This window comes from Platalea leucorodia (assembly GCF_965183815.1).
Source record: "Platalea leucorodia genome assembly, chromosome: 1".
Classification (NCBI taxonomy): Eukaryota; Metazoa; Chordata; class Aves; order Pelecaniformes; family Threskiornithidae; genus Platalea; species Platalea leucorodia.
The window spans coordinates 143,609,166-143,634,614 of record NC_138823.1 but is presented as its reverse complement, the minus strand read 5'-3'; the positions used below and the strand labels follow the sequence as shown (position 1 = coordinate 143,634,614).

General features: G+C 37.4%; 1 protein-coding gene across 1 annotated transcript in view; it reads left to right on the top strand.

Moving 5' to 3' along the window:
- The window catches only part of CDK14 (cyclin dependent kinase 14), a 324,235-nt gene that overhangs the window by 178,542 nt on the left and 120,244 nt on the right, over positions 1-25,449 (top strand). Inside the window, exons 9-10 of the mRNA XM_082325474.1 lie at positions 6,825-6,945; positions 17,485-17,578. Coding sequence (XP_082181600.1) covers positions 6,825-6,945; positions 17,485-17,578 — 215 coding nt within the window. The remainder of the gene's footprint in view (positions 1-6,824; positions 6,946-17,484; positions 17,579-25,449) is intronic.

The following is a 25,449-nucleotide window of genomic DNA, read 5'->3' as shown; positions in this document are numbered from 1 at the left end:
ATTTATTTCTTTACCAGTATGTTGTATTTAGCTTGTCTCATGCAAAATGTCAAGTACTTACTGCGCTTTTAACAAGTGACAAGTTATCAAGGTACCAGTTGATAAGGGTTGGTTCATTTTCACTTGAACCCCAGGTGGAGTAATCCAAAAATGACTCTTGTAGTCCTGCTTTTAGTTGTATAGATAGGGATCACGGTAAATTGTTAACTTCATGCACAATAGCCTGCAGTAAGTTGTTAACTTCTGTTGTTACTGCTTGATGGACTATTATACTTCACCAAATCGGACATCCATAGCTCCCAGTTTGTCTCTGTAGAACACTTTTCCCCTGAATCACTTTATTTTTTCTTTCCTGAATTTCTTTGATTTTTTAGGGGGAAATCCTAATGACAGTGAAACATTTACACTTCAAAACTGTAGGAAAGTGGTCTGTTACCTTTCTTGTCTTCAGCAAGTTCATTGCTCATGTCTTAAAAGTCCACATATAATTTTTTTTATTATTATTATTCTCCTCCAAGCTTAAATCATTGTCCAGTGTTGGGCTCATTCATTTATAGCTGCTTCCCAGTTTTCTCTCTTTTCTCAGGGAATATTAAAATATCCTGAGAGGCCTTACCTCTCATTTTCAGTGAAGAATTATTTTCTGCCTGTTTGTCCTTTCTAGAACTTCCTCCCTGCGCTCTGCAGATCTTCCCAATTTAAAACCATCTGTTCAGCCATTGTTAACTCTTTGCTTCAAGCCTAATAACTTCACTGTGGAATGAATAATTCTGACATTTTCACTTACAGCCTTATTAGCAAAGTGGTGTGTTCATGCTGGGATGTTGTTAGGAGTAGAGGGCATCATCTTCATATAGACTTTTTGTGAGACAACAAACTGCGGATCATTAAATAAAAATCCAGAATCTGGAAAACAAGATTTAACTCAGTCAACTGTTAAGGTATTGTGGGCACGTACACCATACCCATAATGAATCCAGGTCTTTTCAGTAATGCAGAAGTTATCTTTGATGTGAAATTGCTTGCTGTCCTTGAGTTCTGTTAGCTTTCACGTCTATGTGAATGTTTACAGTGTTGGTGCAGATTGTTTCTTTTTTTTTTCCCTGCCCACACTGTTATTTTCCTGCTTCCAGACTAGCAGAGGCAGTTTAAACATATTCATGCTGACCCAGAAGGCCATGGGAATAGATATATTTTCCTGGTGTTGAAAATGGAACATATATTTCTTTTGCGCTTCCATACCACTTTTTGATTGGAACTGAATCTTTAGTTTGTTTTTCTGCTAATAGACAATAAATGAATTTGGCAGTCATGGTACATGTTCGGCATCAGTGGGCTTTTTCAAAATGTGTCAGAAATTTTTTATGAGGATTTTAAAGCAGGGAAATAAACAGCTTTATTGCTAGGATGGCTTTCAGTCAAATTAATCAAAGGGATGTTTTAATATACAACCAACAGCTGAGCTCTTTCTTGTATCCCACTTTTCCACTGCCTATGATCCTATGGGTTGCACAGGAGGCAGAGGAAAGAGGTGATGATGAAAGAGATGATACTGGAGTTGCTGAAAAAAGAAAAACACTTTTCACGAGAGCTAGAGTCTTTCTTTCTGGCAGCAGAAAAAGTATTTCTGTGTCTCCCCTTTCTGTAACTTGTGTTTGTCAAATTGACAGTTGAGTCCCATTCATAGACCAGAATAGTTATCATCTGCATTACTGTAAGTGATTGTCTGAAGACATGCATGAGATAAGATTTGCAGGGAAAAATAATCTTTTATTAGAACAACTCATATAGCTGGAAAAAACAGACAGACTGAGAAGCACACATGCCTTTTGCCTTTGCCACTCCAGTTTGGAAGACTAGTCATTGCTCAAGTGCATTTTGGGAATACTGATTTGGGAACCTAATTAGGCTCTCCCTGATAGTGTGTAACTTTTATAAATGAACAGCACTACCATAATCTAGTGGCTGTATTAGGACTCAGACGTAGGATATTGTAGGTAATTTATCTTATTTGAAAGGAATTTAACTCGGATGCTGTGATAAAGCTGCATGTTAGAGACAGATGCGTTCAGGTAAATGGGAGAGGGCCCTAAAGGCTGCAGGACGCTTTTGATTGCTGAGAACTGACTTCTGGGTTAGAGAGCTGACTGCTTCATTGAAGCAGTGTCAGTGTTTCCACCCATTTTACTTCTGTTTTATTATCACTCAGGTATTCACTGAATAAATATGCTTCTGTTGGAAAACAAGTCGCTGAGTAAATATGTTAAGTGGACAGTTCATGATCTACAAAAGGACACATTAACAGTATTTTAATATTGTTACTGAATCATAGTTATGGTTTTATAAGCCGTTACCTCAAACTCTAGGTAATTGTTAAAATAAACAAAACAGGAGGCTAAAAAAGGAAGCACGAAAAGTATCTGAATCAAGGAAAAACAGCAACAAAAAACGTACGGGTTTTTTTGCAGTATGCCTTGCTAGAGCCCTTTTTGAAATATCTAAATCAAAATAGTAAACAGCTCAACACATTTAAGGTATAATGAAAAGGGAAACCATGCACATGGTTGGCAAGCCCTTGTTTTTGCAGACGTGACTGGTTTCCTCATTTGCAGAATCATATTCGCTGTGAACAAAGGCTTCCTGATTGTCGTATGAACTTGACTAGAAAGCTATCCTGCAGCTAAAGATATCAAATATCAATATTTGTGCTGGTGCAGCCAAAGGTGTGTGTGTTGAATAGGTCTTGTGTCTGGATACAGCTACAGCCTCTTGTAAAAGCCAAATACAATTTAAAAATTACAGTGATAAATCAGTGCAATGTGTTTTGTCAATAACTGATGCTAGGTAAAATCAGATACAACCTCTGAGTCTAAGATAAAAGATAAAGCCAGGCGAAGGAAAGAAAATTGTATTTACCAAGGAAGGAAATTTCTTACTTTTTTTTTTTTTTTTTAATTCAGAGTAGGAGGCAGCAGGAGGTTTTGTGTGTTAAAGATGTATACATACAGAGGCATAGATCATTCACTCTGTATTTTAAATACAGGGCATTGCAGGGTATCCTGAGCTGTTGTTTAATGAATGAGTTAAAAGAAAGTTGTGGTTTGTGTCAAGCGCAGGTAGATGCTGTTGTGCAAGCCTTGCAGTATGTAATGCATCAGAACGGTTTCTTCTTTCAGTTTGGATAAATAATGGCCATAGAAGTAAGTGCCTGGAGAACATTAAATAGTGTCTGTTCTTCCCATAATTACACACAAGTTCCCCGGTGGGTCTGACGTGACCTGACTTTTAATAACTGGTCCTTACGCTTGGCTTCCTTCTCTCAAAATAAGGCTGCAACAGCAGGACACATGTTGACCTTTTATCTTTTGGAAGACACGGGAACCGGAGGGGAGTTCACTGCTTGTCAGGAGGTCCTCCCTTTGCCTTCCCAGGCAGAAAAGTGCTCAAGCAGCGATATGTAAATATTGGATACTCACCTGGTGATCTCTCCATTTACCTTTTGGCTTTTATGCATACTGGCCATTAAGGTCTGAAGTTTCGATGATCCTCTGTAAGCTCTGTCTTTTTAAAACGAGATTGTCACTCTTCCTGTAGTGTAACCATGGAAACAGACAGGGAACCCTTAAAGAACATGCTGTGCTAATTAATCCTACCCTTCAGTTTTCTTTCAGTTGAAGGATGTGGTTAAATAAATTTTGCATGAGTAAGCATATTTGGATGTGCAAAAGGGTATAAAATATGTAGCAAATTTTCTTGCAGAAGGATATCTGAAGAAAAACCCTGGTAACTGTCATCTGTTTGCATCTGGAGCATCAAAACAAGAAACGCACTATCTTGTTAGTGTTTCACATATATATTTTGATAGTGTTCTTTTTAAACCGTAAATATATCTGAAAGATGAGGATATTTTCTCGTGCCTTAAGTGTGATGAGAGACATTTGCATTAATTTTGAGTCTTCAAGTGAAAGTGTTCATAATTGCAAATGCCTTCTTTATGCAGAGCATTATTCAGAAAAAGTAAACTTTGCTCCCTCCCTGAGAGGAAGCAGCTCCTCCGAGGCGTTAGCCTAATTCAGGTCCTTTCAGTTCTGCAGAGGGGGAGCAACTGACTGAACAGTGGGACTGTGCCAAATTTTCCTCTGCCAAATTTTAGCCTTTGTGAGTATTTCCCTCAGTTGTTCACTCCTGCTTTTCATTGGGCCATTTAGTTTCCAAAGTAGTGTATGTGCCCAACTAGGAAGTCGGTTGGCCACAACTTAAAATATATGGCCTGTACCCATAAACCTCTTAAACCCAGTGATGCTGTCTCATGCCAGTGTATGGCCTCAACTTGCTTTTACAAATTAAGGTTTTGTTTACAACTTTCTCCATTCCAGTAGTGATCCTCTTATAACTGAGAAACCAGATGTAGCAGCTAACCTCAAATGAGGTGTTCATGATGTTACGGGAGTGAAGAGCAGATTAAAGAAAACATTTAGTTGTCCAGCTGGCTGGGATTAGCCCAAAAGGGCCATCCTTTGAAAATTGGATGGATTTTAGTTAACCTGGAATGGATTAGAGGTAGATGAGATCTAGAAGCAGTGGGTTGAGGAAACAGGATGAGTGGCAGTCCCAGCAGGATGGGAGGACTGGTTCCATGCGGAATGGTTGCACAAGAGGAGGAAAGGTGTGCTTGGGCTGACTACAACACTTGCAAAGCTCCGTCCTGGCCAGTAAAGTGGCAGAAACTGGCAGGCAAGCATGGATATTGTATTATTGGCAGTATGATTTCTGGTATGGCAAGTTGGGTACTCATTCCTCCCTATGTGGGAGATTTCTTGAGTGTGTGGATCAAAGACTTTGTGTCATGGAGACCTCAGTTCATTTTTCACCCCACAAGCTCTAAAGTGTTTTGACAGTTTTCCCCAAATCACATGCTGTTGCTCGCTTCTTAAAAATGCCTTTTCCCTGCCTGCCTATGCCTTTTCTCCTATCAAAGCTAGGTAGAAGATTAGAGAGGAAGTTCTTTGCAACCAAATTCAGTCTGGAGGTGTTCACCATTCAGGCTTCTTAAGTCCTTTCATAATTTTTATTTAGCTTAATAATAGTAGGTCCATATCCACAAATTCAGGGACTACTGTTTCACTTTAGTCACGTGGGATATAGGTGCTCAGAAACTCAGACTTGTTAATGTTTCTCTGGGCTAGGAATAAGAACTATTCACCAGTTAGAGCATGTGGTGGTTTCTGATCTCCTAGAAGCAAAAACATGAATCTGGAGGCGGAGGCAGTGCAGACCGTGTGACGTGACCTCTCCTCTGGCCTCTTTGGGGCTGTACCTAGACAACCCTGAGTTGTCTGTGTGAGCCAAGTTATTTGTCAAGCTGGTGGCCAAGTGCACAAACGTAAAAGAGATGGAGGTCTGAAAACTTAAAAAAAATGGTTATTTGTATTTGAAATGTAATTTTTTTTAGAAGAAATTCTGGCATGCAAGTCAAATTATTCCCCTACACTGGTCTAATTGCTATAATCAGCTGATAAAGCAATCTACTGACAAGATTTGCCATCATTACTATGGAGACATATTCACTGAGATTAACTGTTCTTAAATAGCTTCTCCAGTGTATTAAGAATAAAGGTGCAAAGGACTCTTGTCTGCACTCTTGTGAATTCTCATGGTGCATATTTCTTTCTGAGTGTATGACTTTGCTTTTTGGTTTTTGTAAGATGTAAGACATGACCTTCTGTTTTAGTAATTTCATTTGTTTTGTGAAAGGGAAATTGGTAGTTCTTTGTTTAGGAAGACACAAATAAACCCAGTAGCGCATTCTCCTGACTTCCATTACTTGTGCATGTCCAGTGTTCCCAGCGAGGGAGCAGGTGGTCTCAAGGCAGTAACTAGGAGCAGATTATTTGGAAAAGGTATTTGCAGGCCCATGATGGGAACAGTCACCATAGTCCTGAAAATCTTTTTCCATTTCCTGGAGGAGAGAGACTTCTGTAGGAGAGCTGTTAGAAAAGTATGCTCTCTACTGCTGTTTTTAGCATATGAGGGTCTCTCCTAAAATCTTACCAATTTTACATGAGATACATTATGGTTGTGTAGTAATGTGAATTATTTTAAATGACTGGCAAGCTTAAAAGACAATTATTTTAAATAGTATATCTTTAGTAGGCCACAGATTTCACTGAAATGATTTCTGCTTCTGAGATTGGTCCACTGCCAGTATACATTTGTTGAGAGAGAAGAATTTTGCACATACCATTTTCTAATGTATTACTGCAATATTAATATTTATTGGAATGGTAATGTGTAAGTGTGTCTACTGCTTTCAAATATAAACTTGAATAAGCAGGCTGGGGTTTTCAGTGTAAACTGTGGAAGGTTTCCTTAGGCTCCCCTAAAAAAACAAATCTCATCTGTGGCACTATTTGTCTGGGACTTTCCTTTTCATTTCCTTTTTCTAAATAACATTGAAATGAAAGACTGTCGATGCCTAAGGATGAGCAGTTAATGGAAATGAAAATCTTTGTTTATTTGTCTTTCATTTAGGTATACCACAATGTATCTTTGCAGCTCTCCTGGGCCTGTGGTTGTCATTATGAAAAACATATTTTATTATTCCTTCATAATATTCATAACTCTGTTTAGCCAGGTACTAAATGATAGATGCTACCATGTTCTTTCATTAAGTAACTTATTCCAATACTAGAAGAAAAAAATGCTTGCAACATGCCGTCATGTTATGATGTGATGTGTGCTCACATATCCTTTTAGGATTGTAACTGTACAGCAAACTGTTTCTTTGTTTTGTTTGTATTAATTTACTTGTATTTACCCCACAGGTCTTGCAAGAGCTAAATCAGTTCCCAGCCATACATATTCCAATGAAGTGGTAACCCTATGGTACAGGCCTCCAGATGTCCTTCTGGGATCAACAGAATATTCTACCTGCCTTGACATGTGGTAAGTATAGAATCCTTACACAAGACTCTATGTAGGTGCTTTAGCTCTTGATTTTTTTTAGACGTGTAAAACAAATATGTAGTGAGATTAGTGGTACAGGTTAGAAAACCTGTGTATAGTAATCCGTGTGATTCACTCAGTACCTCCCTAAAGGAATCCCCTCCTGCCGCACCACTGGTTGGCAGCTGATACCTGCTGTTGACGCACTGCTAGAAGAGCCATTGGTGCTTTGCAAGAGACTGAGCTGTTGCTTGACTTTTGTAGTCTTAATGTGGTACTTTGATATGATATGATACTTGTTTTGCAGGAGACAGGCTTTCACCATGCCCAGCTGTAGCAATGACAAAACCAGGATTCTCTGGATATGAGGATACAGCCTCAGTTCTTAATCTACTGTACTTGTTAGCAGTAAATCAGTGTGTGACACATAAATGAATAGTTTTCTTTCAAACCTACAGATCTTATTTAGACCTGCAGGTTTGAAAGGGCAATTTGATGTGTACAATATGTAGCACCTTGCTTCTTTTTGATAACATCATTTAGTCCTGTGTTGAACAAAGGTGTTTGGTTTTTTTGACTGTTAGAAACCAAGGTGGAGGTTCTTTTTTTATCCTGTAAGTTTTGAGGTCACTGGATCTCTGTAATCTGCACAAATTCTGCAATTATTAAGAGCTTCAACTGTATTAGTAGAAGCAATGCATGTTGATTCAAGAAACAGAAATGCGGAAAAAAATATTTTTCCTTACAAAAAAAGTCTCATGCTCTGGTAGACGTTAATTTTTTTGAATGTGTATTTGACTTTTTAAATCTATACAACTTGTTTCATTTGAGAAAAAAAATATACTGAGCAAGTTTCAGAAAAATATAATGATTTTTTTGTAGTTTACTGAAATAACTTTCTTTAATACAGGCAACCGAAATTTAGAATTATGATTGTGTTAAAATCTAGAGGTGACTGTAAGATAGGATTAGAAGGACCTTATGTTTTCATATGGTGGGTGAATAATATTTGTCAAGGTAATCTTGCAGCGTAGTACTGAAATGGATGACCTAGCAGGAACACTTTTTAGCTGAGGAAGGGAATTAAGCATGACTAGGTTGTGTTTAGTCCTGTAGCTGAGATCAGAGAATGTAGGATGAAAAGCTACATTTTCCTGAAAATCTCATCTAGTTTTTCCCTGTAGCACTGTTAAGTCTTGACTCCTGGGGGCAGGAGTTAGAAGCTGCCGGATTGTTTCATTTGAAGGGGTTACAGAGTAGAAATACTAGAATATCTAATCCATTTAATATAACTGAGCCTCTGGCTGCTGTAGTTCCTTGACCTTGTAAGGGTAGGTGAACTAAGAGGCAGGAAAGGGAGGGTGAACAAACTTTTCCAAATGTGAACATTGTGATGTTGTAACTGCACCAGAGAGGCAAACGCAGCATCTTCTTGGATCATCTGTCTGGTTTTCTTCAAACCATTCTCCACCTCACAGATCTAAAATGATGTGCCCCTGCATCTCAGCTTCTCAACTATCCTAAAACTGTCCTGTTTTCCCAAAGATCAGGTTCAACCTGGTGTCTTCACAAACTGTATTCAATCTCCGCATCCCATCTGCAATGTTTTGCAGTCACCTTTTTTCCCAGATACACCTCTGACACCCTCAGCAAGAAACTCAACTTGCTTGGGGTGAGGCAGGACGACTGCATCAGAGGATGGAAGAGCCGGGAGACATAAATAGTTCTTTCTGCTCATCTTCTTATAGTTCAATCTACATGTGTTCAGTTCTTGAGAGTCCCCTATCTTTGTGTATGTGTGTACATACACGTCTCAATTTGTGAAGTACAAAGAGAACGAAAGAATATATGGAAATGGCTAAAGAAAATTGTTAAATGCTTTAATAGAGCAAACTGCTCAAAAAGTCCTCTAAAATGCTTTTTTAGTCAAAAGAGACATTGGAATTTTTTTTTTTTTTAACATTTACTAATTAAAAAAGAAATTATTGCACTTTGAAATTAAGGGGTTTTTTTGTTTGGTGTTTTTTTTTTTTAAACTGAACAAAGGATTTTAAAACATTTTTGATTCTCACTGGAACTTTTTCACTCAAAAGTTCAATAGCTTGTCAAAAATAGATCTTTTAACATTCCTCCCAATAATGATTTTAGTAAAAGAGCTATTAAAAAGTCCAGTAAACTATGTGGTGTTACTCTGATAGAAATCAAAGTAAGCCATGCAACTAATAGAAGGGTTTTAAACTTACTGTAAATGCAGACTGAGCATTTCCTTCATTATCATATGTTTATATTCAAATTACCTGGACAGCAGGGAAGATCAAGGAAGGACTCAAAATGCCACTTCAGCAATCCAGGTCATTATTTTGTGTCCTGACAAAAATGATGCAAGAGTATTGGGGAAGAACACAATAATGACATCTTCAATGATCTCAATAAATGATGTCCTCTCTCACAGAGCATTGCATATACATCTATCCAGGTGCTTAGGGATAGAGGTGGTGAGTTCTGTTTCAAATGAAAAATGAGGTCATACTGCTCTTGTACTAGATTAGAAAATTTTTGCTGCCCTGTACAAACTGGAGAACTATAAAAAGCTTAGAAAAAAGCCCTAGTAATACAGGTTCTTTCACATGGCAGGAATTTATGTAGAGGCTCAGCTACTGCCACATCAGAAATCAGATTAGAGCAAATGTGTATTGTGTGTGACAGAAGAGCTTTAGGTTTTTACTTCTATGCTTTGCTGGGTTATCTGAGACAGCGCTTCCAGTTTGATTGCAAGAGGTGTAGTTGCACGTTAAGGTCACTTACGCTGATTTGGCACATCTAACAGTGAGCCCTGCTGGAGCACAGGCAGGCTTGGGGCTTTATTTATACAACGGTTGTACATAGCTGGGCCATAATTACATTTAAACCACTTAGTGGCTTCCCAGAGTGGGAGGAAGGGAGACATGGAGAAACCCACCTACCATCAGATTCAAAGATAATTTCGTAATTTGTTATCAAAAGTGTGTTTGTAGCATTAGCATTTTTATGCAATTACTGGCATTATGTCCTTATGGCAGATAGTGTGTGCTCTCATGTGTCCTTATTGATGATCTACATGATGACAAAACTAGGCAGCCACTTCACTAAATATTTAAATAATGTTGAGGTAGAAAGCACAGCTGTTTCTTCCATTTAGGGAAAAAAAAAGACACAGGGCCTTTGCTGTAGCCATGATAAATGACATTTCATGGTGGTTCCCAAGGAACAGAAAGTGGGGCTCCTACTGAGTAGAAGGCCAGCTGCATGAAAAAAGAGTCCAAATATTAACCCCTGGACGGTGGCTGGGAAGCAGGTGGCAGAGGCTGCGGGCTATTTTTACACTTCATTTGCCAGTGTAGGGCATTAGGATAGTAACTAAAAGCTAATGATCCACATGCAACGTTACATTCTCCTGCATTCTTTTTTAAATAGCCACTGGCAATAAAATAATATTAATGAAGATGTACATGCATTAGTGGTGTTAGGCTGGTGATGGAAATCAATGCCGTGGGCTTTGTGATTTACTGCTGACAGCATTTGATACAGCAGCATTGTGTGAATGTATTATACTACCCATGACTGCATCAAAGAGTTGTGATAACCTTTGATATACCTTTTTTTTCTCTCTTGATGAGGACTTACTAGCAGCTAGGAAAATGGCTTTGCATTGCCTCTGGTGTAGCTTGTCCTAATCCTTGAATTTTACAGCCCTTTGAAAGTCAATGCAAGGAAAATAAGCTTCAATACATAAAGGGTTTATATATTACTAAAACCCATATATAAATAATACAGAAACATAGGGAAAAAATCCCCAAATGAACCTATTCTATTTGTTCCTTACAGGAAGAATATAGTATTAGTAAATGAAAAATTTAAACAGGTTATTAAATCCTTTTTGATTCTGGTAATGCATGTACTGCTACATCTGGGTTGCTTACATCAAGAAGTCACTAGGGATGTTTTATTTTGAAGTGCAGCTGGCTTTAAACTGTGTTTGCTAACATCTGGCGATTTTTTGCATATCCTGTTGTTTTGCTTTTAAAAAATACGCTCTTAGTCACAGTTCAGGTAACCTAAGAAGTTATGGGCCGTCATATATTTTAAATTCACTTTTATTAACTAACATCAGCTATGTTTAGTGCTGCGGAAGAAATCACTTAAAACTAGGCCAGTCAAATGTTATGAAATTGCTTATTAAATCACTGTTATTTAACTTTGTAACATCTGGATTGATATACATGATTTCAAATCTGGTCTTAATTTAGGGAAAGCTCTTCATATGGAGTTTTTCTATCCTATTATTAGAAAAATAAATGGTATTTTTCAGGAACACACCACTTTCCACACATAGCTTGCTCCAAGTGCAGATTTGAGTGCTTGCTGTAATTCCATGCATGCTTTCATGAATATTTGACCAATGAAGACCTATGACAGCAATTAAGATATTTATTAAATAAAAATGGATCTTGTCTTAGACACAGGTGCACCAAATTATGTTTTTACACAAGGGATATTACAAAGGCATCTTTATCCTGTATCTGCTGTAAACAGTTTGCAGTGAGAGAAATCTGAGAGCAGGAGTCCCAGTATGCCCTGAAGAAATACTGCTTGGGGCCCAAGAGAGAAAACAGCGTAGGCTAAATTAGTTCTTTTGCCCTTGATGTTCTTTATGATTAGGACTTCCACTCCAAAGAAATGCTAATCTGTAGGATTAGGATATTAAGGTGAGGATATTGCAATAACTATCAAGGTATTGTTAATTAAACTTCTCTCGTTGTCAGTGAGTTCTTCAAAAGTTTTATCAGCTGTATTAGCTTTTGAGTAGAAAATTCTCATAGGGTTGAATTCATAAAAACACTATGTGTGAGGAAACCATCTTGGTCTGTAGTTATTGGAAGGGCATTTCAGTTCCTGTCTAAAAACTACTTTTATCCATTTGGCACGTCAGATTTACTATCACTTTTCCACTGCTAGAAATATGTTTCATGTGTGTCAGTAAAGTACCTCATAAATATATCTGCATGCAGAAAAGAAAACCAGGAAGAACATGTTCAACAGGAAAATATCTCATGGCAAACTGTTGCTCAAGTTCAAAGATTATTTTCTTGAGCTTTGTTTGCATTCTGCTTTTACAGAACAAGTGAGTCTAATAGAAAGATTCTTGCAAAAAGGGATCATGTACATTTTAATCCTTCATGAAGATAATGCTTCTTAATATAGAAACTGAGCATTGCTACAGAGGGTTGGATCGCAAGGCAAATTTCTGGAGCTTTTATTTCTAGGTAATCAGTGACACAGGCGAGAACACGAGCACTCTATTCACTTGTAATTACAATTGCTTCTAGACTGACTGTAAAGAAATACTTTGAACTATCATACTTTCAAGTAAATTATTTTTCATTCATTGCATCTGCCTTCTGCAGAAATTTTAATGTTGTTCTTTGTCATCATGGAAGGGACATTTTGCTTCACTCATGTGAGAACTGTAATCTGTTTGCCTTATTGCCCCTATTCTTTGATCAGACCGCATCTCCCATCGTATGTTACTTTTCACATATCAAAGTGGAGTGGTCATGAAAGACAAATTCCAACCAAGTTCAGCATCTGTGGGTATTCTGGCAGTGTGCCACTGTAGAATTACATCAGATTTTGGTCAATGAAAGAGACAAAAGTCCCTTGCTTTTCATTCCCTTCCCTCAAAATTTGTTTTCTTAGTTCTGTTCATAAGCAGGATGGTACAGGAACGTGACTTTTTTTCTGAATAAATCAAACAAGATAAAAAAAATCTCTGTGCCCTTCCAACATGTTGCATATTACCAGTGGATTCTATAGAAGAGGTTCCAGTATTGCCTCCTGGTGACAAATCCATAAAAAAACAAGTAGCTGGGTTTTGAGGGGGGGTGTGTGTGTATGTTTTGGGTTTTTTTTTAAAACAATTCTCATCTATTTAACAGTACAAACTATATGTAGTTTGGGAAACTTGAATGAAAACTCTACTGTTCCTGTGAATTTCAGAAATCTCACCAGGTGGACTGCTGGAAGCAATTACTTGTTTTTTATAAAATGGCTTCCCCCTCTGAAGCCAAATCCTGCATGCTGAAAACAGGCTTAGATAGAAACCTTATGTGAAGACCCAGCATAGGTGTTCACTGTGAAGAACATGCTGAATGTTATCACCTGCACTGAGCCTGCTAGAAAGCAGATCTGTTCAGGGCAGAAAGTTCAACAGTTTAAAACATATATAGTAAGCATATAGGCTTTCTGTAATCTTGATTTAAGTATAAACTAAAACTTGGTTTGGAAACAAGTCCTCATTTCAGAGTGTGTCTGTAGTCTCTTTTATGGATCCATCAAGAAAAATCGGAATATTAACTGAAGGAAACAACGCTAATAATCTTTTATAGATTATGCCTCACCAAAGCTTTTATGTTTTTTTTTTTTTTTTTTTAGTATTCAGCCACAGATAGGCTGGAGATTCTTCTTGTCGCAATAAGGATCTTTGTTATACAGAGACAGGAATGTGAATTCTTAAACCAAAAATGTAAACCCAACCCACCAGTAAGGGAATATCCTCTTGAATTATAAAAGCTGTGCAGGAGAAAAAAAAAAAATGCAGTTTCCTGAGGCATCCAGCTTCACTTTTACAGGCTCATTTACTATGTCAATTCAAATGCAAGAGCAACTCATTTAGCTGTGCTATTAACTCTTACTCCATATAAGGCTGTACGGTGACAGCCAGAGTCCCAGGAAATTAAGCAGGACAATAGGAGAGCAATATTAGATGGTATGGCCACATATGGTCTCATCAATACATCAATAGGTTTAGTCACGCTTTTTGTCATCAGAAGGTAAGCCACCCATTTCAACATTAAATGGCTGTCACTTTTACTTTGCAAGGTTATCCTGTGCTGTTCCATTGGAAAGATTGCTCAACGAAGTCGCAGCATTTGGCTTATTTATTCAAAATCAGAAGTCCTATAAAAAGAGAAGGAAAATCGGAATCGAATACACTGAAATATGTTAGGCTGATGTTCTTTTGTCACAAGTTATTTCTCAAGTGCTGCCTGAAAATGGCATTGTATGCTGAGTGTGCACAAATTATACATAAATAACCTACCCTTGGAGATGCATGCACGTTAAAGCCAAGTTAATTTGTTGTATTTCATATTTCAAGAAGTAATCTTTGCGTCATAGAAACTAGAGATGGGAGTGATTTGTGAGGTCATCTTATCCACCCTACTGTTAATGCAAGTCTGTTCCCTGAAGAATATTCTTAAGTGTTTCAGCTTGTCTAGTTTTACAGGACTGTAACTGTGGAGCTTCAAGTCCACTGAGAGGCTGGGGTACAGCACAATTGTTACGTGTATTTCTCGAACACTCACCCTAAAATTTTTATTTCCTATAGGCATTCTGCTATTTCTAGTTATACTATCTTGGATCTACCCACAGTTCTGGGAACCATTAAAATCCTAATCAGTTCTTCCCTGTCCTTCATTTTGCATAATTTTAAATACAGAGTCGTCACGTTCTCCCTGTCCCTTTTGTTTTCTTGTAGCCAAGAATGACATTGTTCTCTTAATTTTTCCTTACAAACCAGTTCTTCTGGCACAAAAATAATCTTTGCTTTGCTCAAAAATCTCTCTAACCTGTTTAAGAGTTTGTGAGGTCTACAAAAACATTCTAAATTTCAAGGCCTTGTAAAGGCTTTATTTCTTTTCGTGTTCAATGTGTGTGCACTTATGGTTTGTGATTCAGGGATCCTGTTACATACTTAGTTTCTACTTGCTGTGAGCCTAAAATTCACTGATACCACTGAGACATCTAAAATGCCATCCAGCCATTTTGAAGCCTTTATGTGCTATTATGGCTTCTGGGTATTTCCTATCAGTTCAATGTCATACTTTTTTTTTAATTATTATTATTTTCTAGGTTTTTTTTAGTATTCATTTAATCTTCTCATTCTATGGACTTATTCTTCGATGTGTTGAACACCATAACCTTTGAAACCTTGAAAAACTTGAAAATAAGATAATTTTCAAGTGGGCCAAAGGGAACAGCTCAGACCTTGAAGGTTGTTTATGTCTCTCTCCTCAATGGTTTTAATAACCTTTTGGGTCTTGTATTAGTTGTTTATTTAACTCCAGTACTCTTTCACTCTCATTTCAGCTTGTGACTAAATGGAGTCCTAGGTTACACAAGAGTCAAAGATACGTAATAGGATTATTCTTTCCAAGCAGGAAATTTTTCTTCAGTAGTGTTGTTTGTAGTTCTTACTTGATTTTTGTCTCATACTTGTGTCAGACCCACTAAAAGTGGAAAATTTTGTAAATGTATTATGTGAAACAATATAAAATGGGGCAAAATCTTCCTGTTGCCTTTACAGTATTTCTGTTCAAACAGCTAGCTGAAGTTTTTCTGCAGATAGCAGTACATGCCCTCAAATGATACACTGGTTTAATAAAATGCCTGTTTTCTGGTTGCAAGAATAGAACTCTAATCCTCTTTTCTTTAGTCTAAATTCAATTGTTTTATTTCTCATCTTGAATAAGTGGCTTCTGACTGAAATCTTGAATTTTTCCTTGCCTGATACTGTTTAGAAGTATTTGACTAAGATATATTGTGTCTATCTGTGCCTAATGAAGCACTAACCACACTAAATGATGAATGGCAGTTTAATCACTTCAGTTCATTTGGAAACCAGCAGAAGCATATGGAACATAAATTTTAACCTCTCTTTTATAAACACCTGAATTATTCTAAAATTTGACCAGAACTGTGCTTTTCAAAGTTTTTTCAATGCCTAAGGAGAAACTTTGCTTAATAAATCTATGCTTTGGGATGTAGAATTAGAAAATAGTGATGTATGTTTGATTTTCTTCTTCGAGAAATTTGACTATCAACTCTAATTGTCCTGGAATGTAAAATTATTTCATTATTCAGTAGTGGTCGAAGCCTTCAGAGATGAGTAAAGCATGGGTTGTCTACCGATAATCTTAATTAAGTGGTATCTATAAATACTCAGCCCCGGCCTTAATGAAAATACGCGAACTATTTTCATGAAGTCGTTTTATTCTAGAACCACTTCCTCACCAATATATGCACATATATCCCTAAAATTAAAAGCTACTTTCCGAATGCATCATCACGATGCATAAGCAATGAAAAGGTATGTAATTACTATGTTCCAAATAATTTACTTCTAAAAACAAAGTTAAATTAGAGGTTATTGCTGGAATTTTCTGACACAGAAACACAACTCTCAATTTCAGAGAGAGGTGGTACTGTAGTTAGTTTTGCAAATTCTTGGTTCATTTAGATATATATTTTGGGTTATTGAATCGGCATTTGTTTTGGGTGAAGGATTTTTTTTGTGTGGCTGTTTACACAGATGTAGTTATACAGCATACATAGATGTTTGCATGTGGAAGTTGTAGAAAAAGGTATGTAGAAAAATGTAATTGAACAAGTTAAAATATATAATCAAATTCTGCATCCTATTGGTAGCCAAGGGGGATGTTTTCTCTTAAAATTATTTTTGCTGAGGGAACAAGCAACTCTTGAGCTCTCTTCATCCCGAAAAGATGCAAATGCAAGTTTGTAATTTGTTTTGCTTTTCAGATGCAGGAAGTCCATAGGTTATCTGAAATTTGAGTTAGAGTGAGAGAAACTTTCCTCAACTTTTGAGAACCCATTCTTTGTGCGGTAGTTAGTATGTCTCAGATATTTTGATTTCCCAGTACTTCTGCCAGTGGCTTAACTGAGTGGGATGAGGGGGACTCATGTGAAGTACGTTTTGTGAGAGACCAGGGACAGGAGCTGTAATGAAGTGGCTGTCGCAGCGGGGAGAGGAGGGAGCCCATGGCTGCTCAGCACATTGCAGCACCTCTCAGCCAGAGCTTCTGGGGAAGCTTCAGGGTCAGCAGCCCCCCCAGAGCTGTGGGCTTTGAGCTTCCTTCTTTTTTGCTGGAAGAGGGGAGAAGAAAGCCCAAGCAAGCCCATTCCAGAAGTCATCTGCATTTGGGCAGTAGCTTAGTTCAGTGGCTGTGAGCAGCCGCATGCCCTTTTCATTTTTACTAATTTTTTTTCCAGGTTCTCCTCCCATGCCAAGCCCTTCCAGCGTGCCTCCATGCCATAGTCCTGTCCCCATTTAGCTTCTCCCAAGGGTGCTCTCTCACTGCCACTCCCACATCCCCAGAATTTGAAAGCATGAGTATGTTGCTTGGGAAGCACTCATACAAACAGAGAGCAGCTGCTGTGCCTTTATTGGTCTCAACAGCTACTACCCATCTTCCTGTTATCTCTACACTTGCCTTCAAACACCTGAGAAGTATTCATATGTGTACATTGGTTTTAGTAAATGCACATGCTTGTCCTTCAGCCTGGCGTTGATTTTAATAAATAAATAAATAAATATTATTTAATTACTGGTGATGGATACAAAAGCATTGTTGCTGGCCATTTAAGCTATAAGAAATCTTTCTAATGTTGCACACTTTCTTTTTTTTTTTTCCTCTGTAGGGGAGTGGGTTGTATCTTTGTAGAAATGATTCAAGGGGTGGCTGCCTTTCCAGGAATGAAAGACATTCAAGATCAACTTGAAAGGATATTTCTGGTGAGTTTTTTATTGCTTAAGTAACGTGCCTAAAACAACAAATGATTGATTGATAAATGTTCACATACTTCTTTGTGTCAGGAGTTAAATTACTGATAAAGCCAAGGATCAGAAGCCTAGTCCACAAGCTAGATACAGTTTACTTGATATATTCTTCAAGACTGTGTAATAAGTTCAGATCTTAATTTTTTCAGTTGGTATTTTTCAAATAATCTACAGAAAGGTTTTTATAGAATTGTGGAAAAAAGCTTTCCAAATGTAAGGCAATGGAAATCCAGCCAGTTTGTCATCCTCACTTTGCAAGTGATCAACTCTTGTTGGTGCTCTATTAATATTATGTTAATATTGTAATGTCAGTGGCAAGTATTTTTTGTGAGATAGGCATATAAAGGAAAAGTAACATAGGAAATGAGGTGAGAAACAGAACGGGAAATCAGAAATCATGCTTATACTCAAGTTCAACAGGAGTCCTTGACTACCGCTCCTGCAGCCTGGGTGGGCCCTTCATAAGGTACATGGGTAGCTCATAGGCACTCATGACACATCCACATTGAGAGTGAAAGAAGAGGTAATTTATGTTGAGCATAAACCATCATTAACACATTTTTCTTGCCAGAGTTGTGTTTTTGGTTGGGTTGTTTTTGTTGTTTGGTTTTTTTTTTTTTTTTTTTTTTTAACTTGCTCTTTCTCCCATTGTGCTCTGGGTTTGACAGTTCCCTTTCAAAAGGCTCAGGAACAACTTTTCTTGACTCCCCTATAAAGGGTTTCATTTTCTGCGATGCCTGCTGGGAGCTGTGCTGTTGTGGAGTGGATTTATTCAAGAAAGCCACTGCTCACCCAGATACTAGCCGAAGTGGCTCCTGGTACTCTGGGGTGGCCACTGGGGAAAGTATCGCAAGAGCACCTTCTTCCCTCAACCTGGCAATCTCTGGTTTGCTTCTGACCACAAATTTAGACGGGAAGCATGAGCATACCCTTGCTTTTAAAGGTTCTTTTGTTAGTAGCCATTTATTTCAAATGCAGAGGATTTATTTGGGATTCTTTTTTGGCCCATGGGGAGGGAAAGAAAGTCTTTCACAATGTGTTTATAAAATTTATATTCTTCATTTTACTCAGACTTGCTTGTACTATATCTCTTTGGTGGGACATCAGGGAATTTAGCAACTGCATTTAGGAATGACTCAGAAAAAAAAAATCTCAAAACCAAGACCTTATATGATTGTGATATAAAAATATCTCATTTTCTGTAAAATATTTTGTTAGTCTGCCCACTTGGCTAATACCCTGAAAATTCTGTGCTGTGGAAAAATAGCTGTGCCACAATGTACACAAGGAGCAGCAGTTCTGAGCGGTTCCTGTGACGTGTCTAATTGCTTCGTTTGTTCGCCAGCTTGTGTATTTTAAGCTAGCAACTTCTGGGCCAGTTTTAGGGTTTTGCTTTCCTATATTATTATGCTTCTCATTTATTGGGATGAAATTTCCTCCTTATTTATAGAACATGAAATTTTGAAAACAATAAATTCCTCTTTGGGGCGTCATCTCATTTATTGTGGTAAAATTTTAGTGACTGTTTTTGCTATGGAAACTAAGTAGACTTCTAACAGTAGAAATCAGTGCTTCCTTTAATGTGGCCTTTTTGCACTATATCATATGAGATTGTATGATATAGTGCAAAAAGTGATAGTGATAGGTATATCATATAAACCTATTTTTGTATGCCTTTTGTAAGCCTTTCATGTAGTCCCATTTTCTTTTCTATTCTCTTCCCTATCCTCACAATTACTTGTGTGTTAATATGCCAAGATAAATACAGCCTAGCATGAGTTTTGAGACCTGCCAATTTTTTAAAATTCTGTTTTAAAATTGCAGCTGCAAATAATTGAGAACAGTGTTGAAATAACAAGGGATAATGTATTGATACTGTTTCGTTAATTTGCACTTTTATAAACCTTCAAATAAAAAGATAAAATTTTGGACTGGGTAGTTTTATGGTCTGTTGTAAATCAGAGTTAATTTTTAAATCCCAATTAATTAGGCTTTCTAATGGAAGTGTCTAGTTACCCTTAGCTAAATAGTTTCAGTGAGTGCCTTCCTAATGTACTCTAAGCATCATTAAGAATTTAAGTTATCTGTTTAAAAGTTATAAAACAAAGGATTATTCTTGTTTGGTTTTGTATTTGAACAGAAGGATTAAATTCATTCATTCTCCAGTGAATCATGTATAGTGTGGTAGTTAATAGTGCTGAAGTACAAAATTAATCAGGTTGTTACACCAGATAACTAATACAATTAACTCCCACACAGTGAGCACTTACACAGCTGTGGAAGAAACAGATCAACCAATAAAAGACTTTTCCACAAAGTCTTCCCATAGTTCACATTTTCAACATCCAACAGTGATGGTTTTCTTGCAACAAACTATATTTGAGGGTCTTCTGAAAATGGTGTAAGGTATAGTCCACCTTCACACTAATCCTTTTGTTCTGTAGTCTTCTTCTAAATACACAACTTGCAACAAAAGGTATATTAATCTGTGTCTTATCTGTTGCCATTGTTATTAGTCATAGCTACACATCCATAGCACGTAAGAGTCCAGGTTGTAGCTTGAGGCTTTTAGGGAATCAGTTACATTGTAGTAGGAAAGTCATAAAATGCTAAGAAATAATAATCAGGAAAAGTGAACAAAATTTAATGTGAATAACAGTTTAAAATTCTTAAATGGCTATTTGATTTCCTATTGTATAATTTCCTATTATTATGTAAATGAAATTATAATACGTTGTACGTATGCTGTTTCAGCGACTATGAAGTGGAAGTCAAAGAGAGATTGTCTAAATGCTTTTGCATATCTCTACCATTGGTATTCTTCACATATCTACATAGCAAGAGTAGATGCAACCCAGAACACCACATATGTTTCTTCCTCATTATGATTTATGTTTATTTATGTTTAATAATGGCTTAATTAAGTGATTGTGTATAATAGATTTAGAACAGAAATTGATCTTTCAGTTTTGTTTAAGAACTTTTCTCTTTAAGCTTGTGTTTTCTGACTTCTATTGTTTTAAACATATGTGGGTTTTTAAATGGTAATATACACTGATTCTCTATTTCTCTTACAGCAGCTGTTTATAATAAGCATTCTCAGGTTCCATTAGTGCAATAGGCCTCAATAAAATAGCAAGGGTTTATAAACCAGAATCTGTTCTCAGAATTGGACCAGTACTTAGAGATGTTGATGAATGACCAAGCTACGAGTTGTTATTGTCACACTTTAGATCTGATAATATGAATTTTTTTTCCCACCTATACTTAAAAGTGTGAATGATCTCTTTTAAAAAAGCTGTACGTACCAAATAAAATGGAAATGACACATAATGTAGATTGCTTTTTCAAAGAGGTTTAACAGTGAATAAAATATCTTAATGCAGAGGTGATTTGGTTTAATCAGTATACTATTACATCTTTACTCCTACTTTTTTCCTACATATTGGAACTGAGGTTACTTTCTGTATAGAATTTGTCATAGAAAATAAGAGAGAAAAGCCTGTAAGAGCTAACAAGTCTTTTGCCTTGAAGTATCAAACTAGTGATGTGTCCTCATCATTTCCAGCACAACTGAGAAGATCCAGCAAACTGTTTGTTTTGCCATTCTCTGAGACAAGCAGCTTGAGGTTCTGTTGCAAGGTGCTAGGTCTGGTGGACCAATAATCTAATACAGTAATCTCAGCATTTCTATTTAGTCTTGTCATATGTGCGCAAGACAGGATGAAGCTTCGATCAAGTACACGTTGAACAGTAAAACCATAGGAATAGGAAAAATATATGGGGCAATCTCTTGAATCAAAATAAAACTACACAAAATTGGGAAATATCGTTTGGCTTCTGATATGGAGTAGCTAAGATCTTTATCAGTAGTTTATTCCTGTTGGTCATTTGTTAGATGCAAACTTGGAGGTTTTCTGTATCAAGGAGAACCTGCCATTGTAAATAAGCTTTAATTATGTCTAGAAGCAAAAGCTGCACCAAATGCCTTCAAGCTATAAGCCCTGTACTGGGGAGAATTGACAGCTCCTTGGACCTGGTGATGATCAGCATGAATTAGTTGAGTGTTAAAGCTGATTACACTGAGAAGCCTGCAGGATCCCTGTGCATGCCTTACCCTGAGCCACAATGGAGGTACCAGCTTGGTTACAGCTCTGATTTTGATATAAGGATGTGCTTTTATACTTGCTGCTCTTAACAGATTCAAACCAGATCAGAGTTGAATTTCTTGTGCTAGCTTAATTTTTCTTCTAGAGAGAATTTTTTAAGTGGGAAGGTATTTCTGTCTTTTCCACTTTACATGAGGTTTCTGAGATCCACTATAGATCAAAGTGAATTTTCCTCCCAGGCTCCAAAGCCTTCCCAATAAGGGAATAATCTGTGTGTTGGCTGAACTTCAGTCTTGGTGCCAACTACACTGAAAATTACATTTCACTGCAAGAATAATGTACAAAGAGTTCTCCTGATACTTTGTAGATCTCTGCACAGGCAGGACAATGACATTTAAATGCTGTTTTATCTGTAAACGGGCGTTTGCTCTGCAACCACAGTTGCGGGATGCGCACGCGCGCTGCAGGAGCTTCACGCTGCAGGTAACGTGGCACAGCGGGAGTGGGAGTTTGCAGCCAGAAGCTTCTGTCTTTCCTGACACGCATATCACAAAAAGTTGAAGATGCCTCTCTGGTATTGGATGCTATTGCCCTGTTGGGTGCCATAATGCACAGTATTAAAAAGCAATTAAAAGACAACAATATCCATTTGTGGAGCCCAGCAGCCTGGTATGCCAAAGGGCGACGCCAGAAGCGCTAGCTTTCTGCATGGAGCTGCACAGCAAAGACTCGCAAGAGTTTGCGATTTCAGATAGGTATGAAAAATGGCATTTTCCTTTTAAATGGGAATGGAAGTGTTACTTCTGTTAGTGAAGATTTAAAGGCTAGCAATATTTTTTCTTATATATATATACACACACACACACACACACACACACATACGTATATACATGACTATATGCCTGAAGTGTCTTGTATCATGTAACACAGGCTAGTAGTGTTTCCTCCATGATTCTAATGTTAACAGGTGTTTATGAAGCTGTGGAGCTTCCTCCCTGTGGTTCTGTATCTGAAGGTTTGCTTCATGTCACTGACATCCTCTAGAGCCTGAAATAATACATTTTAACAGGCCTCACTTTCATTTAAGCTTGTGATGGACCCAAAGGAACCATGCTTTCTGGTACATTGTGTTAATAACACCTTTTGGGAAGCTAGCAATGCTAAATCCAAGGCAGGAGTACTTTTAACTATTGGGTTTTGAAGTTCACCTGTGTAATGAGGTGTTTAGTCAAATTTATTGGTCTTTTATTCCTGTTTCATTATTCAATACATGTTTTTCTGTCACTTGGTAAATACTTAGACTCTTAAATACAGCTTGTTCATCTCTGATGGAATAGATGCATTTGTGAGGCTGGACCTGAGCTGAAATTTTATTTTGTGTAGGCATGGTATCTATGGTGCCTTATATGCTGCAGATGATGAATCTGGTTGGAGAAAAAATCATCTTTGTAAAATAGATAGGTCTTGCTTAGAGGGGGAAAGTTTTCTATAAACAGCTTGTGTTTTCCTCCCATCTCTCTCCATGTTCCTCCCACCAATGACTTCATGAGGGAAAATGAGGGGAGTTTTTGAAACTCTTATTAAGTAGGAACCTGACTGCTGAATTCTATCTTCTAAAACACAGCATGTAAGTAGAATGAGAGAAGTGCAATGTATTGTATCCTGCTAATGAATTTGCCTCTGCTTTGCTTTATTATAACAACACGCAAAATATTTCACTTCTCTTGAACACCACTGAAATTAAATAAATAAATAGCAGGCTTTTCTACCTGTGGGTCTTCTCTTTGAAGCTGTTAGCACTTATTCAGTATTTCACTGCAGTTGCCTGCAGGTTTTGCACTGATACCTCTTTTACAAGGTTCCTTTCTGGGCTTTATGTCCTATGCCAAACTTCAAATGAAAGTAATTCTAAACTAGGCAAGTATGAGGTGAATTAACTTTTAAAATGATCTTTAAAAACCAAAGTAAATCTTCTATGTATTCATGCTTTGTAAAGGATTTCCGATTTTTTAAGAGTTCCTTTGAAGGAGGTCAGCTCAGTTTTAGCGCTCTGACTGCACTATGTTGTCTTCTGTATCACTACATGTGTAGTCTTTTTCCCTCATAACAGGGCACAAGGTATTTGATGCTAATGTGCATTTACCTCTTATAAAGAACTCTTGTCCTCATCATGTCTGAGTACCCATAGTCTGTGTTGTTCTTTGCCTTGTATCATTAAATCCATATGGTATTGGGCAAACAAACTAGGTCTAGGATTTAAAAATAAGAATCTTGCAAAAATGTAGGAAATTTTCTTGAGGAATATTACCTGTGTGGCCTGTGTGTGTCAGAAAAGGAGGCTTTAAAAAAATATTGAAGTTATATCTCACACTCTGTTAACATTTCTTTTGGAAACAGGGACACGTAACCTCCTATTCATCCATGTTTAAAGTCAGAAAAAATACCCAGCAGTATATGATGGACACTTGCCAGGGGAACTACCAGCTGGTAGCAGGAGGGAAGAGGAGGACGGGAAAAAATAAATGAATGTTTAACCCTATCCTTGACTTTCAAGGGCTGGCTGGATGTCAGGCCAGCCAGTCACACAACCTGATGCACATAAGTGTCATCTTTTGCTTGCGAGATGTTCTCGTCCAGCCGGCTAATTCTGAGAAAAACCCTGATCAGGGCTGGGATTGCAAGAGCTTGGCTTATTATCAGCTGGGTAGTGCAAATGTGAATAATAATTGGCTATCAGAAAAAGAAAACAATTTAAGACATGGTTCAGTGGAAAACAATGGCTTTGTGGTTTTCTTTGGAATCAGAATGTTTCTTTAGTATCTCCCATATTTCAGTTGCTGAATGAGAAATGGGCTATAATTATAAAGAAGCATTGTTTCTTTTCCTGGCTCACTCTGGCCTTCGAGAGGGCAGTTACAGGCAATACATTGAAAAAAATGTGCTGAGAGTCAGCTGGTGTAAATCAGTGCAGCTCTGTTTACTTACACTGGTCTACATCTTTGCAGGCACCTTCCTTGTTGGCCCCATGCACCATAGAAATAGATTTTTTTTTTTTTTCCCATGTAAAATCTCTCTCTGTACAGGTTGTGTCCACATGTGTTATGGAGCTGTAATTGCAAACATTTTTGCAGGCAGGTGACGCTGAACAGAAATGCAGTTGCAAGCAATTTGTGCATATTACAAACGGAGCTGAAGCCCATTCTGAACAAAAGCGTTGGTCTGTTATCCAAAAACTTATGCTGCAAGATAATATTGTGCTGTATAAAAAGTACAGGCCCATTCATAAACCTGCAGTGATATGCTGGCTTTATTTACTAGGGAAGACAATAAATGATCAGACATCGAATAGTCACATTGCTTTCTCTTTCCATTTCATTAATAAAGGAACAATGTTTAATACACTTGAATCTTCTCTTTTCCCTTTCCTCTTTTACTTGTGTCTGAATTGCACATCACATGCCAAAAGCGGGTTTTCTGAAGAGCATCTTGATTGCCAAAATTGTTACTTTTGATCTGTTGCTCAAGTTGAAACATCCTTAAAGTTGAAAATGTCTAAAAATCCATGTGAGGCAGTTTTAGATGATGATTTTAGAGACAGGTTATGAGAAACTAGGATTGATATGCCTTACCTGTTTGCACATGTTTCTTAAAAGACTTCAACAATAATAGCTGATTTCTTCTGCCCTCCTAAGAACTAGTAAAATTATATAGCTTTTT